Below are 14,868 nucleotides of genomic sequence, written 5' to 3'. Positions count from 1 at the left end.
CAAGGCGATGGTCTTCCCAGTTGCAATGTATGGCAGTGAAAGCTGGACCATAAGAAAGGCTGAGCGCCAAAGAATTGAGGCCTTTGAACTCTGGTGCTGGAGAAGACTCCTGCCAGTCCCTTGGACTGCAAGGCGATGAAACCGGTCGGTCCTAGAGGAGACCAACCCTGACTGCTCTTTAGAAGGCCAGATCCTGAAGCTAAAACTCAAATCCTTTGGCCACCTGATGAGAAGGAAGGACTCACTGGAGAAGAGCCTCATGCTGGGAAAGGTTGAGGGCAAGAGAAGAAGGGGACGACAGAGAATGAGGTGGCTGGATGGAGTCCCTGAAGCAGCAGGCGTGAGCTTAAATGGACTCCAGAAGATGGTGGAGGACAGGAAGGCCTGGAGGAACGTTGTCCATGGAATTGCCATGGGTCGGACACAACTTTGCAGCTAACAAAAACAACAACTGAGTTGAAATAAAATCAAATGCAGAGGTATAGTTAAAGATTGTATGGTAAAGTCGGCTCAAAATATTCAAGAACCGATCCCATTGGATATATGGGAGGTAATTTGGGTTAGAAATGTTAAATTTAACCAGGCCCAAAATTTAACAGAAAATTTTTATAAAATGTTTTATAGATGGCATTTGGATCGTAAAAAGGTGTCTTGTATGTATCCTAATTTACAGCCCAAATGTTGGAGATGTGGCAGTTTGGATGCCACTTATTTTCATATCTGGTGGACTTGTAGAAATATAAAAGCTTTTTGGATTAAATTTGGTGGAACGTTCAAAAGATTTTTAAGAGAAAGATAAAGTTTTCCCCGCAATTGTTTTTATTGGGCATTGTTGTAGATTGTGATGTTAAAGAAACTAACTTGATGTTGAACTTGATAACAGCTGCAAGGTTATTGGTAGGGCAATATTGGAAGAAGGATTGCTTGCCTACTTATAGAAGAATGGACATTTAAAGTGTCAAATTTAGCAGAAATGGCTAAGATTTCTGCTTATCTGAAGGATCATTCACAAGAAAGATACATTTCGGTCTGGAGAAGATGGATAGATTATATTCAGAATAAATATGGGACCAAAAAGTTCCATTTAGCTTATGGGTAAATTTTAGATTGTTATTATTATTAATAGTTTATTATAGCGGAATTTTTATTAGTTTTAATTATATGGTATTATTATTATTAGTATTAATATTGTTTAATAACTTGGATATTAATTTGTTTATGTTTTTATTATTATTATGTTCGCTTTTATTTTGTTTGTATTTACGCTAAAGGGGAGTTAAAGCGCATTATGAACTTGGTTATTTATATAGTTGGTTAATGTTAGTTGGATTATGATTATTATATTTGTAACCCTGTGTTCAGCTTTGGGAAGTGGGGGAGGGTTTTTTTTAGGGTGGGTTGGTTTTGGGGATTATATTGTAATTTTTACAAAACTTTTTTTCTTTAAAAATAGTGAGATGGGTGGCCTATAAATTTAATAAATAATAACTTTTTCTTGAGAAAACAGAGAAAATCTCCTTCTTTGTCCTGTCACAGTCCAGGGAACGCGCTCCTCCAACCTTTTGGAAATTTCAGCTATGTTGGAAATGGACCCCCCCCCCCAAGAGTGAGCTACTATAGCGGCTGTGCATTCTGGGGTCTGTAGTCCCAGTGCATCCAGAGGTTGGAGAAGCACTGAGCATTTATGCATAAGTACAGGTTGTTCTCAATTTACGACAGTTCATTTAGTGAGCATTTGAAGTTACCACAGCACTGGAAAAAGCGCCTTATGACCATTTTTCACACTTACGACCGGCGTAGCCTCTCCTTGGTCAGGTGATCAAAATTCGGACGCTTGGCAACTGACTCATGTTTATGACGGTCGCAGTCTCCCAGGGTCATGTGATCCCCTTTTGTGAACTTCTGACCAGCGAAGTCAATGGAGGAAGCCGGATTCACTTAACGACTTTGATACTAAATTAACAGCTGCAGTGATTCGCTTAACAACTGCGGCAAAGAAGGTCGTAAAATGGAGCAAAGTTGACTTGACGACCAAGTTACTAACTTCTAACAACTGCAGTGATTCGCTTAACCGGTGTGGCAAGAAAAATGTCACAAATCCGTAAAATGGGGCAAAATTCATTTAAATTCATTTCTCACTTGGGAACATAAATTCCAGGCTCAATTGTGGCCATAAGTCGGGGACCGCCTGGTACAAATTTATACATTAAGCCAGGGGTCTTCAAACTTGGCCCTTTTATGACTTGTGGACTTCAACTCCCAGAATTCCTCAGCCAGCGTGTCTGGCTGAGGAATTCTGGGAGTTGAAGTCCACAAGTCACAAAAGGGCCAAGTTTGAAGACCCCTGCATTAAGCACTTAGCCAACGCTTATCAGCTAGGAAGCCAAAAGAAAAAAAAGAAAAATCACAAAAAGGCCCCCAAAATGTGGCCCAAAGCTATCCCTGTTGAACTTTGGCCTGCAAACCAATCTACTAAAGACAGCCTGGATGGAGAAGGCGTGGACTTCAACGCCCACCCGCCTGGGGAATTCTGGGAGTTGAAGTCCCCGCCTCTTCAGGCCGGGGTGGGGAGGAAAACGCCGCACCTAAGGTGACCCGGCCGCTCGCGCATGCGCGGCAGGACGCTCTCTCTTTCTCTTTCTCGCCCGCCCTTCCCGCCTCTCAGGCCGGTGAGCTCACTTCCGGCGAGCGCGTGCAGCCGCCCGGACGCCTTTGCCGGGGACAACCGGAAGTCCCTCAGCGGCGGCCGTCCCTTTCGGGGCCCGGAGCGCTGGGACGAGCCGTCGTGGCGAGCCGGGGCTGGGAGACAGGAGCTCCGGCGGTGTCGTCGGCGGCTGGTCCGGCCTGGCGGGCGGGCTGCGCGTCTGAGGGAGGGCCGCGGGTCGGAACTGCCGCGCGCGGGGCGGGGGTTTCCGGAGGGAGCGCCTTCCGGGGGGCTCCGGCGCGCTTCCGCCTCCTCCCGCAGTGGCGGCTCGCTTCCTTCCCGGTAACGGACTCGGCGGAGGCGAGAGGCGCGATGCCGGCGGAGGCTTGAGGGCGAGGCGGCGGCGGCGGCGGCGGGATGGATCCTGTCGGGCCCGGCGGGGCCGCCGGCGGGAAGCCGAGCCTGCAGGTGGTCTACCAGGCCGTGCAGGCGCTCTACCACGACCCGGACCCCAGCGGCAAGGAGCGCGCCAGCCTCTGGCTCGGGGAGCTGCAGCGCTCGGTGAGGGCGGCCGGAGCGGCCTCGCTTGGCGGGGAGGGGAGGGGAGCCGGGCGGGGGTCGCTTGGGGTGGGGGCTGCCGCCCGAGAGGATCTGGGGCTGGGAGGGGGGGGGTCGCCTGCCTCGAGGCCTCCCCTGCACGTTTGGGGAGGGTCTCTCTCTTCTGCCCTATGGAATGCAGAGGAGGAGGAGGAGGAGGGGGCCCCCTCCCGCCCCCAGACGCCGATCCTCTCCAGGAGAAGCCCCCCCTCTGAAAAGCGCAGGGGGGCGGCGGGAGGGGGAAGGGAAGGTGGCGAGGGGACCCTCGAGGCCTTTTTCTCCTGCTCCCCCCCCTCGGCATTGAAGGAGGGGAGGGGAGAAGCACGAGGGTCTCCCCCCCCTTTTGAACGCAGAGGAGGAGGAGGAGGAGGAGGAAGCCTCGGGGATCCCTCTGCCACAGGCGGCCTCCAGCCCCCCCATCCCAAAAGGAATCCCCCTCTGAAAGGGCAGGGGGTGTGTGGCGGGAGGGGGAAGGGAGGGTTGCAAAGAGACCCCTGAGGCCGCCTCCTCTTCCTCGCCCTCTACATTTAAAGAGGGGAGGGAGGAGGAGGAGGAGGGTCTCCCCTCCTCTAGTGAAATGTGGAGGGCGCGGAGGAGGAGGAGGAGGCCTTGAGGGTCCCTTTGCAGCAGGCGACCCCCCTCCTGATCCCCTTTCAGAGGGAGGCTCCTATTGGCCTGGGGGCCTCTCCCCAAGAGAATTGGGGTGGGTGGGATGGGGGTCTCCTCCGTCCCCTCTGCATTTAAATAGGGGGAAAACATGAAGTTCTCTCCTGCCCTAGTTAAATACGGAGGAGGAGGAGGAGGAAGCCAGGGTCCCTGGGTATATACCACCCACCCCGGGGAGAAGCCCCTACTCCAGAAAGGAGCCCCTTCCTCAGAAAAAGGAGTCAGGATGGGGAATGGTGAGGGTCACCTCTTGCAAAGAGACCCTTGAGGTCTCCTCGTCCGCCACCCCCTCTTATTTAGGGGAGGAGAGACCCTCGTCCTTCTCCCCTCCCCTCCTTAATTGCTGCGGGGACTGAGGAGGTGGACTTGAGTCCCTTTGCAACAGGTGACCCCCTCCGTTCCCCATCCCACCCACCCCCACTGGATTCCCTTGGAGAGAAACTCTCAGCCCCAAAGGAGGCCCCCTTTGAAAGGCCCACCAGCTCGCCCACCCCAGCCACTGTTCCCTCCCTCCCCCCCAAGTTTCACCATGGGGGCGGTGGTGTCTCTCGCCTTTGCACCCTGAATCTTCCCAAGGGACCCCTCCCCAGCCCTTTGCAAAGATGCAGAAAGAGAGAGCTCAATCAAGGGGGGGGACCTTGCCCTGCTTGCAAACTGGGTCAACGTGCAGGCAGCTCCGCCCTGCAAAAAGCGGTTTGGAGATCCGTCCCCGATAACTTGGTTGGAATTGCGCAATGGATGGCCAGCCAGGTTTGGAAAGGGAAAGGGCTGGCGAAGAAGGAATGCTCCTCGTGGAAAATATATATATATATATATATTCATTCCTGGCAAGTCCGCAGTTGCATATCTCCCCCTGGTGTCACCACACAAATCAGGAAGTGCACTTCCCAACCAAGTTGCACCTAAGGAATCTGAATCAGATTCCTTAGGTTCAACTTGGTTGGGAAGTGCACTTCCTGATTTGTGTGGTGACACCAGGGGGAGATATGCAACTGCGGACTTGCCAAGACTGAACTTTTTGCTCTTGAGTTTCATTCTGAAACTCTCATGCTTTTGTGCTGCCGTAGTTTTGAGCAGGCTGGAGCTTCCCTATTGGGAGTTGGGCTGATCCTCTCCTGCTTTACTAAAGCTCTTGTGTCTCTGTTGTTTTGCTGGGTGACCCAAGATAATGAAAGAATCTACTATTTGCTACCTCTCTGGAAGGTGTAAATTGTGGTCCAACATCTTAGTTGCTGTCTTAACTTTGTGATCCTTTGACAGTTCGGACGTACTGAAACCATTGTTTCAAGAGGATATTTGTAGCTCAAGGTTGAACTCTGGGTGTTAGGGGCTCTCTGAGCTGGGTGGTTTTCTTGCGGTTTCATGACCCAACTAGGTCACATCATCAGAGCTGGAAAGGAGTGGAAAGGGGAAGGAAGGAAGGAAGGAAGGAAGGAAGGAAGGAAGGAAGGAAGGAAGGAAGGAAAGAAAGAAGGAAGGATGGACTGTGGGGTCCCTGGTGCTCTCTGAGCTGGGTGGTTTTCTTGCGGACATTTCATGACCCAACTAGGAAACATCATCAGGGCTAGAAGGGGAGGGGGGTTTGTGGTGGTGGAGGAGAAGGAGGACTCTGGTGTCCTCGCTGCTCTCCGAGCGTGTAGTTTTTCTTGCAGGCGTTCATTCCCCAACTAAGTAACATCATCAGAATTGTTTCTCATTGCTCGTAGCTCGAATTCAATATATACGATGCAATGGTATCTCCTGCCTCTAAGCCACATCCCTAGTGATCTTGTATATTTAGCTCTTTAGCAGGAGGACGGATAAAGTCAGTTTGCGTACGAATTATTTGTAGATATCTACTGTTGAAAATGGCCCGCTTTTACCATATTTCTATTTTATTACCGTGGCAGATCTTCAGGAATCATCTATAAAAGCAATGTGTGGGTTTCAGGCAGCTTGCTTCTCTTGAAGTCTGTATTTCTGCATGGCTTTTGAGCGTTCCTGGCATGGTTTTGGAAAAAACAAAAAGTTTCCTTTGTTCAGTTTGCCGTGCCTGGCTGAGGAATTCTGGGAGTTGAAGTCCACAAGTCATAAAAGGGCCAAGTTGAAAAGACCCCTGCTTTTAAGTCATCAGATGTTTTGCAACATTGGCCAAATTTCAACCCCATGGGAGTTGTCGGTCCCGGATTTGCGATGCCTCCTGTAACTTGGTCCATTCGAGAATTTTTGGCTCGGAAAGTTTTGTCTTGGGCTGCTAGAATTTCCTCCAATTAAAGAGGACAGGAATCGGCAGGGCTTTTTTTGTCATAGAACGCTCAGAACGGAGTTCCAGCACCTTTTTTGGAGGGAACCTTGTAGGGTAGGCAAGGTGGGTTGTATGACATGTGTGAGTTCCGGCACCTTTTTTCTTTTACAAAAAAAGCACTGGGAATCGGAGTTTAGTAGCATACAGATGTATGCACACATCCTTACCTATGTACATGCATATGGGGAAAGGGATTGAGTGACAGGCGGTTCTCGACTTATAACTCAGCCCCAAATTTTCTGTCTACTAAGTGAGACATTCCTTGAGTCTCACCCCCTTTTTACAACCGTTCTTGAAGCCACCGTTGCTAAGTGAATTGCTGCGCTTGTTAAATGAATAACACGGTCGTGAAGTGGATCTGGCCTCCCTCTTGACTTTGCTTGTTGGCAGGTCGCAAAAGGGGGTTCACGACACCCTCCCCCCCGGACACTGTGACCGTCATAAATACGGGTCGGATGCCAAGCGTCTGAATTTTGATCCTGTGACACACACCCCCGGGGAGGCTGCAACGGTCGTAAGGGTGAAAAATGATCACTTTTTTCCATGGATGCTAGAACTTCAGTCATTAAATGAATGGTTGTAAGTCAAGGTTCTGCCTGTATTTATTTACAAGTGCCTTCAAGCCACTTACAGGCCGTTGGTGACTACATGGAGAAGTCACCCTAGTTATCTTAGTAGTATCTTTAGTAATAGTTTGCCTTCTTCCTAGGGCTAAGGCAGTGATGGCGAACCTATGGCACGCGTGCCAGAGGGGGGGGCACTCAGAGCCCTCTCTGTGGGCACGCGCGCCTCGCTCTTTGGCTATGTTTTTGCAGGAAAAAGCCATTTCTCGACCCCTTCCTAGCCAAAACAAGCCTCCAGAGCGAGTGCGCTGTTTTCAGCCTTGAATTACATCAAATCTGACACCAGAAACAGACTAACAGATGACCTGAGTGCTGCATGTGTTGCTCTCAAGCTTACAAAGTATGAGCCAAGGTTAGGCAAATCATCAGCATGCATACAACAGCAAAAATCACATTAATTGTTCAAAAGCGTGCCAAATGCAAACTTTTACCGTTCAGTAGAAAGTTGTTTGTATCATTGAAAGCTTTTGTTACTGTGTTTTTCTTTTAAGACAAAACATGTTAATGGATGAGTTGTTTTTTTCTAAACCAAAACCTCAGTATTCAGATTAAGTTGCCATGTTGGCACTTGGCGATAAATAAGTGGGGGTTTTTTTGGGTTGCGGTTTGGGCACTCGGTCTCTAAAAGGTTCACCACCACTGGGCTAAGGGATAGCGCCTGGCTCAAAGCCACCCAGCGAAGTTCCCCGCAGGATTGGAACTCAGGAGCCAGCTTGTAGTCTGGACTCTGGAGTCTTTAACTACTAGAGATATATTTATTTACCTACCACGGAGAGACTTCTGTTGCTCTGGAAAGCCATTGTTAACGTATTTGTCCTTGGATATCACAAGAAAGAACTGGAGTTGCTGCTTGCCTGAGAATTGAATGTGAGCCACGCTCTCTGCCGAAAAAGGGAGATAAGAATTGTATGAAAAATGGCCCTTTCAAGCGCCTGACCCTGGGGCTGCGCCGTACGGAGTGCCCCTTTGGCGTGGAAACTCATTGTGATTTATGCCTCCAGGCCTGCCAAGATCTCATTTCTGAGAACAGGGAACAAAGCGGTTCAAGTTGGCGGGGTGGCACGGCCGCCAAAATTAAGCAGACTCCGTATAGGCCGTAACTGTGGCCTCCTTAACGCCATCCCTCGCTTTCAGTTTGCAGAGAAGTCCTTGGTTGTCTCTCTCTCTCTCTCTCTCTCTCTCTCTCTCTCTCTCTCTCTCTCTCTCTCTCTCTCTCTCTCTCTCTCTCTCTCTCTCTCAGAGAAAGTTCCAAGGTGTTGTATGTTAAAATTTTTGAAATAATAATTTTGGGGGGCAATTGAGCTTTTCCAAGGTTCGTTCTCTCTCTCTCTCTCTCTCTCTCTCTCTCTCTCTCTCTCTTTCTGTGCATGCATGGTTGTGAACGAAAGGAAGATAATTGAGATTTGAAAACGCCAATCGTGTGGTGGTTTTAATTTTTAATTTTACGGTAATTTTTTTAAAGGTTTTTCCTCTCTTCTGCCTGACATGTTTTGCATTTTTTCCCTTTCCTAGCCCTTTGACTCCCTCCTTTCCTTCCCCTCCCCCTCCCCCTCCCTCGGTGAGACATTAGCCGGGCCTGATTCATTCATTCGTAATTGCAAAAGAAATAAATAAATAAACCTCTGCTGGGGAAAAAAAAGTAAGCAGGAGCTGCTCTTTGATCAGAGCAGTTTATAAAAAGGTGTAGATTTAAAAAAAAATGGGGCGAGCAGTTTAGCTACACCATCCTGCCAGGCTTAATTTCCCTCCTTCCTCCGGGCGCTTTTGGCGCCCCGGCTGTGCGATTGGCTTTGCACCTTTGCCATAGGAGACAGGCGTAACTCAATGGCCCATGGTTCTGCACCAGGCAGGTGTGGAGGTGAAACTCTCCTCCTCCCCCCTCTCCTCCCCCCTCTCCTCTTCCTCCTCCCTCTCTTCCTCCTCCTCTTCCTCTCTCTTCCCTTCCTCCTCCTCCTCTCCTCTTCCTCTTCCCCTCCTCCCTCTCCTTCCATATTCCTTCTTCTCTCCTCTCTCCCTTTTCCCTTCTCTCATCCGTTTCCTCTTTCTACTTTTTCCTTCCTTTTTCCTTCTCTCCTTCCGTTTCCTCCCTTTTTCTTTTTCTCCTTTTTTCTTTTTCTTTCTCTCATCCTTCCATTTCCTTCCTCCCTCTCTCCTTTTTCCTTCTCTCCTTCCATTTCCTCTCTTCCTCTCTCTCCTTTTCCCTTCCTTTCCCTTCTCTCATCCTTCCATTTCCTCCCTCCCTTTCTCTCTTCCTTATCCTTCCTTCCTCTCCTATTTCTTTTCTTCCTTTTTCCTTCCTTGACCCTGTCCTCCCTCCCTCCCTCCCTCCCACCTTCCCTCTATCTACCTTTATCTTTCTAGCTGTCCATCTCTATTTATCTATTTAACCAGCCTCTGCATTTATTCTCTCTCTCTCTCTCTCTCTCTCTCTCTCTCACACACACACACACACACACACACACACACACACACACACACAAGTTTTGTGTAAAAACTTGTGGGCACTGACCCAAACATATCGATCGCTCTGTGAGAAATATTAAGCCACGAGGCCAGAGTAGTGAGACACAAAAGGTCCTGGCTGTTTATTACTTTCTGATCCAGGGACACAAGTTAAGCCTGATGGATTTAGTAAGTTGCAGAGCACGGAAGCTTTTGCCAGAACGAAGGTCTGACTTAAGGCGTTGAACGGTGATTGCTTTCTCTGCTGCAGACGTTTGGCAAACCCATCGCAGACCACTTGGCCTCCGTCACCCTCCAGTCCTTTCGTCTCTCTTCAAACCATTGCCGAGTCCCGATGCCAACCTCGAAAAACGCAACTGGTGGTTAATAAAGAAAAAAAAAGGATTTTTTTATTGCCCCGTTAAGAAACGTGCCTGGATGGGCTTGGGAATCTCTTGAGAGACGGTGCTGTTCATCCTGTAAACGAGGACCTGGTGGAATGTCGGCTTGGAGGATCGGCTTTCCGGGGACCCGGTGCAAGAGCAGAATGGGAGAAATACAGCTTTAGGATATCGTCTGAAGTTCTCCGCCGTGTTTATGGCAGGGCTCCTCAAACCTGGCCACTTTTAAGACTTGTGGACCTCAACGCCCAGAATTCCCCAGCCAGCATTTATTATTCTGAGATAGACAGATAAGATAATGAGGGAGGGAGAGGTGGATGGATGGGTGGGTGGATGGATGGATGGAACAACCTGCCTCCAGAAGCTGTGAATGCTCCCAACACTGGAGGTTTTTAAGAAGAGACTGGACAGCCATTTGCCTGAAATGACATAGGGCCTCCTGCCTGAGCCCGGGGTTGGACTAGAAGACCTCCAGGGTCCCTTCTGACTCTGTGGTTTTATCTCATGCCAGGGAACTGAGTTACACCACCCATCCCATCCCATTCCCCAAGTGTGGGAATAAATGTTTTCTTGGCCTGGCTCTCCCACGTTTGTTGGGGCAGGCAGGAGTTGGCAAGGCCCTGCCCTATGTTGGGAATCTGGCTCCTTCTCCTAAGCAAAATGGAAACCCTGTTTTGGCTTGCCTAGCCAGCCTCGGCTTTCAGGTGTCTGCACTCTTGACGTGGCCAGCTGGCGTGAGTTTGGGAAGCCCTCCAGCCCTCGCATCCCAGAAGCCGTGGCCAGCCTTGGCCAAGGCGAGGGATGCTGTGGCTTGAGCCACATCCGGAGGTCCATCCTCCACCTCCTCCTTGGTGCGAGGATGACGATGATCACGTCATCCATTCTGTCGTGGCCGACTCGTGGCGATTCTGTGGGCCGGCTCTGCCCATCTTGCATTGCCGGTAGTCCTCGGCTTAACAACCGTTCCGCTTAGCATCCGTTCGAAGTTACAACGGAACCGGGGGAAAAAAAGTGACTTAGGACCACAAGAGCCCTGGTGGCGCAGTGCTTAGAATGCAGCACTACAGGCTACTTTGGCTGACTGCCGGCTGCCGGCAGTTCAATCCTGACCAGCTCAAGGTTGACTCAGCCTTCCGTCCTTCCGAGGTCGGTAAAACGGGGACCCAGATTGTTGTGGGGCAAGAGGCTGACTCTGTAAACCTCTTAGAGAGGGCTGTCAAGCACTGTGAATCGGTATATAAGTCGAAGGGCTATTGCTAAGTCGGAAGGGAGGAGAGGGAAAGGAAAGGAAAGGAAGAGACGGACAGCCATGATGCTGCAGTGGTTAGAATGCAGCATTGCAGGCTGACTCACTGCTCACTGCCAGCAGTTCAATCCTGACCATTTTAAGGTCAACTCAGCCTTTTGTCCCTCCGAGGTCGGTAAAACGAGGACCCAGATGGTTGGGGGGAGGGGCAAGAGGCTGACTCTGTAAACCGCTTAGAGAGGGCTGTCAAGCACTGTGAATCAGTATATAAGTCTAAGTGCTATTGCTAAGAAAAAGAAGGAGGGAAGGAAGGAAGGAGAAGAGGAGGGAGGGAGGAGAGAGAAGAGGAAAGGAGGGAGGAAGGAGAAGAGGGAGGGGAGGAGGAAGGAAGGAAGGAAGCCGTGGTGGCCCAGTGGTTAAAATGCAGCATTGCCGGCTGACTCACTGCCCACTGCCGGCAGTTCGATCCTGACCGGCTCAGGGCTGACTCAGCCTTCTCTCCTTCCGAGGTCAGTAAAAAAGAGGACCCAGATTGTTGGGGTGGGTGGGGGGGACAACAAGGTGACTCTGTAAACTGCTCAGAGAGGGCTGTAAAGCACAGCAAAAGCAGTATATAAGTGCTCTTGCTAAGTTGGAAGGAAGGAAGGAAGTGAGGGAGGATGTTCTGTACCAGCCTGCTACCGGCCCTGCAGAAAAGGCAGGGACAACCCCTTTTACAAGAAGGCAAGAGGCTGGAATTACGCCTGCCAAATTTATTGCTACAAAAACAAATAGAACAAGACACGAACCATGAAACAGGAGCTTTTCAAGCGGTTGCCTTCAGCAAACCAGCCCTCCCACGCATTCCCCTTAAATACAGTTCAGGGCGTGGCTTCTCTCTGCCTCCTTCCGAGGTGCCCCATTGCCTCCCTCTGTTTACTCCTGCTTGACTGCCTCCTGCGTTGGGCGTCCTTGAACAGGGCCAGCTGTGGGTCATCTTCATCCACGCTGTCAGGCTCACACAGCTGGGTCTCCGTGGTGACCAAGTGGGAGGGGCCTGCCTGAGGGCTCTCATCAGCAAGATCTTCAACCCCCTCAGCAAGGTCTTCAACACCCCCCTCCTCCTCCTCTGAGTCGTCCGACCCAACTGCCGAACCCACAGGCTGACCCTGAATCACAACAGAGGAAAGGAAAGGAAAGAGGAAGGGAGGGAGAACCGGAGAGCCGTGATGGTGCAGTGGTTAGACTGCAGTATTGCAGGCTAACTGCCCCACAACCTGGAGTTCGATCCTGACCGGCTCAAGGTCGACTCACTCTTCAATCCTTTCGAGGTCGGTAAAATGAGGACCCAGATTGTTGGGGGGCAAAAGGCTGACTCTGTAAAACGCTTAGAGGGGGCTGTAAAGTACTGTGAAGCAGGATATATTGGAAGGAAGGAAGGAAGGAAGGAAGGAGGGAAGGAAGGAAGGAAGAGCCCTGGTGGCGCAGTGCTTAGAACGCAGTGTCGGAGGCTAATTCTGCCGACTGCCGGCAGTTCGATCCTGACCGGCTCAAGGTCGACTCAGCCTTCCATCCTTCCCAGCTCGGCAAAATGAGGACCCAGATTGTTGGGGGCAAAAGGGCGACTCTGTAAACCGCTTAGAGGGGGCTGTCAAGCACTGTCGTTTTCCGCCCATGGACAAATAACCCGTAGGCATTAGACAGCGCTGTGAGAATTGGGTGTTCAGCAAAAGGATGGGCAAAAGGGCGGGGAAAAAACGGTCTCCGTGCCTAGCTGTTTCGGCAGGCAATGCCCTATAGCGCCATCCAGAGGGAAGGAGTTGAAATAACTTATCTCCAGACCGCCCGGGGGTCTATAGGTATTTTCTCAGCCCCTCCTCCTGATCCGTAGCAGTAGACAGGCCCTCAAGGGAAGGCAGGCCGGTTGCAGTTGTTTTTTTTTTCTTTCTGAAGTCCTGACGATGGGTTGGGAGTCTCTGCTTGCCCTGTTTGGTTGCCGTACCAAACCAGACAATTAATCGGGGCGCAAAGGACAGACCCGACGATTCCCCAGTAGAACTCTGCGGTCTCACCAGCTCCTTGGGCAATCTGAGCTTTCTTGAGTTGGACGCAGGAAGAACAGGCGTCTCTTCAACGATGCCACGGGAGATTCTCCACCCTCCAGGTCACGCGTCCCACAACAAGGTGCTTTCCCAAAAGGCAACTGGACGTTGCGTCACCTGGAAGACGTTTATCGCTTGGCGCCCAAAGAGGCTTCCTCAGCTCTGACTGAAAGGGCGGAAGATGGGAGGGTTTATATCCGTTGCGGTCATCTGGTCATCTCTCTCTCTCTCTCTCTCTCTCTCTCTCTCTCTGAGAGTCTGCTTGGAGGTTTATCTCTGCCCTGGGGGTCCCTCTTTTGAAGACAGCAAGTCCACCTTCTGGACACAGAAGAGGGGTCAGAGAGGCCATCTCTGATAAAACTGAGCAGCCCTCCCTCAACAGACAAGGGGAGAAATACACCAGCCCCTACCTCCAGTTTACAACACAAAGTCCTTTCCGTGGTTCCAAGAAGGCTCCACACCCACTTGCACTTGCTCAGGTGACCCTGAGGACCCAGATAAGCCTCCAAGCAGCCTTCACGATCCTCAGAAAGAGTACTAACGACCAGGTGACTGTAAATCCTTCCGTCTTTTTTTCCCCTCCCTCTTTCCTTCTCTTTTTTTCTTTCTCCTTTCTCTGCCACTAGGGCACTGCTGTAGGAATTTCGGGGGACCTGGAAGGCTTAGAATCATAGAGTTGGAAGGTCTTTTCCTAGTCCTACCCACACTTACTTTGTTGGGTGTCCTTCAGAAGAAGTTGAGAAAGTTGACTGTGGTTTCATCTCTTGGGTCCTGATGACATCTCTCACTCTCTCTCTCTTCCCCCCCCCATCTTTCCCTCCCCCCCCTGAAAGGTTCACGCCTGGGAGATCTCGGACCAGTTGCTACAGATCCAGCAGGATGTGGAGTCTTGTTACTTTGCAGCCCAAACCATGAAGATGAAAATCCAGACCTCCTTCTATGAGCTCCCGACGGATTCACACGTCTCCCTCCGCGATTCCCTGCTTTCCCACATCCAGAACCTAAAAGACATGTCTCCCGTCATTGTCACCCAGGTGAGCATCCAGCCGTGCCCACAGGGCACAGACTGGTGGGCACGCCTTAGCTCTGGCCGGCAGCTTGGAGACCCACCAGCCCTTCTGGGTATCTTTGTGGGCCTCAGTGAGTCCCTCTGAAATCCGGGGTGGACAGGCTGGTGTTGTCTGGTCCAGCAAGAATTATTATTATTATTATTATTATTATTATTATTATTATTATTATTATTATTATTATTATTATTATTATTAATTTAATTTGTATACCGCCCTTCTCCCGAAGGACTCAGGGCGGTGAACAGGGCAATACATATTAAAAAACAAGATACAAAAATTAAAAACGATTAAACAACAATGCCCATGAATAAATTAGTACACATTAAAAAGTTAAAACCGATTTATAAAACCCAACCCCATCCCATCAGGCCAGGCCAGCTTGTTCAAAAAGGTAGGTTTTGAGATCGCGCCGGAAGGAGCGGAGGTCAGGCGGCATTCAGAGCTCGGCCGGAAGATGGTTCCATAAATCCGGCGCGCCCACAGAGAACGCCCTCCCCCTGGGGGCCACCAGTCGGCATTCTTTGACCGGTGGCACCCTGAGGAGGCCCTCTCTGTGGGAGCGTATTGGGCGGAGGGAAGTTGATGCCGGCCGCAGGTGCTCCCCAAGGTATTCCGGACCCACGCCATGGAGGGCTTTGTAGGTCATTACCAACACCTTGAACCTCACCCGGAAGACAGCTGGAAGCCAATGCAGCTCGCGGAGCAGAGGTGTAACATGGGAGTGTCGGGAAACTCCCAACACAACTCTCGCGGCTGCATTCTGTACCAGTTGGAGCCTCCGAGTGGTCTTCAAGGGTAGCCCCATGTAGAGAGC

At 50.7% G+C, this 14,868-nt stretch overlaps 1 protein-coding gene across 1 annotated transcript; it reads left to right on the top strand.

Annotated features, from left to right (window-relative positions):
- Window positions 1-2,762: 2,762 nt before the first annotated feature.
- LOC310650690 (transportin-3-like) lies at window positions 2,763-14,018 on the top strand (the record flags this gene model as incomplete). Its single annotated transcript, XM_083380274.1, has 2 exons — window positions 2,763-3,205; window positions 13,818-14,018. Coding segments are annotated over exons 1-2 (345 nt in total), but the record flags the coding sequence as incomplete, so codon positions are not given.
- Window positions 14,019-14,868: the final 850 nt, after the last annotated feature.

Source organism: Vipera ursinii (genome assembly GCF_947247035.1).
Source record: "Vipera ursinii genome assembly, contig: scaffold_305, whole genome shotgun sequence".
NCBI classification, from domain to species: Eukaryota; Metazoa; Chordata; class Lepidosauria; order Squamata; family Viperidae; genus Vipera; species Vipera ursinii.
This window is presented reverse-complemented; position numbering and strand designations above follow the sequence as displayed.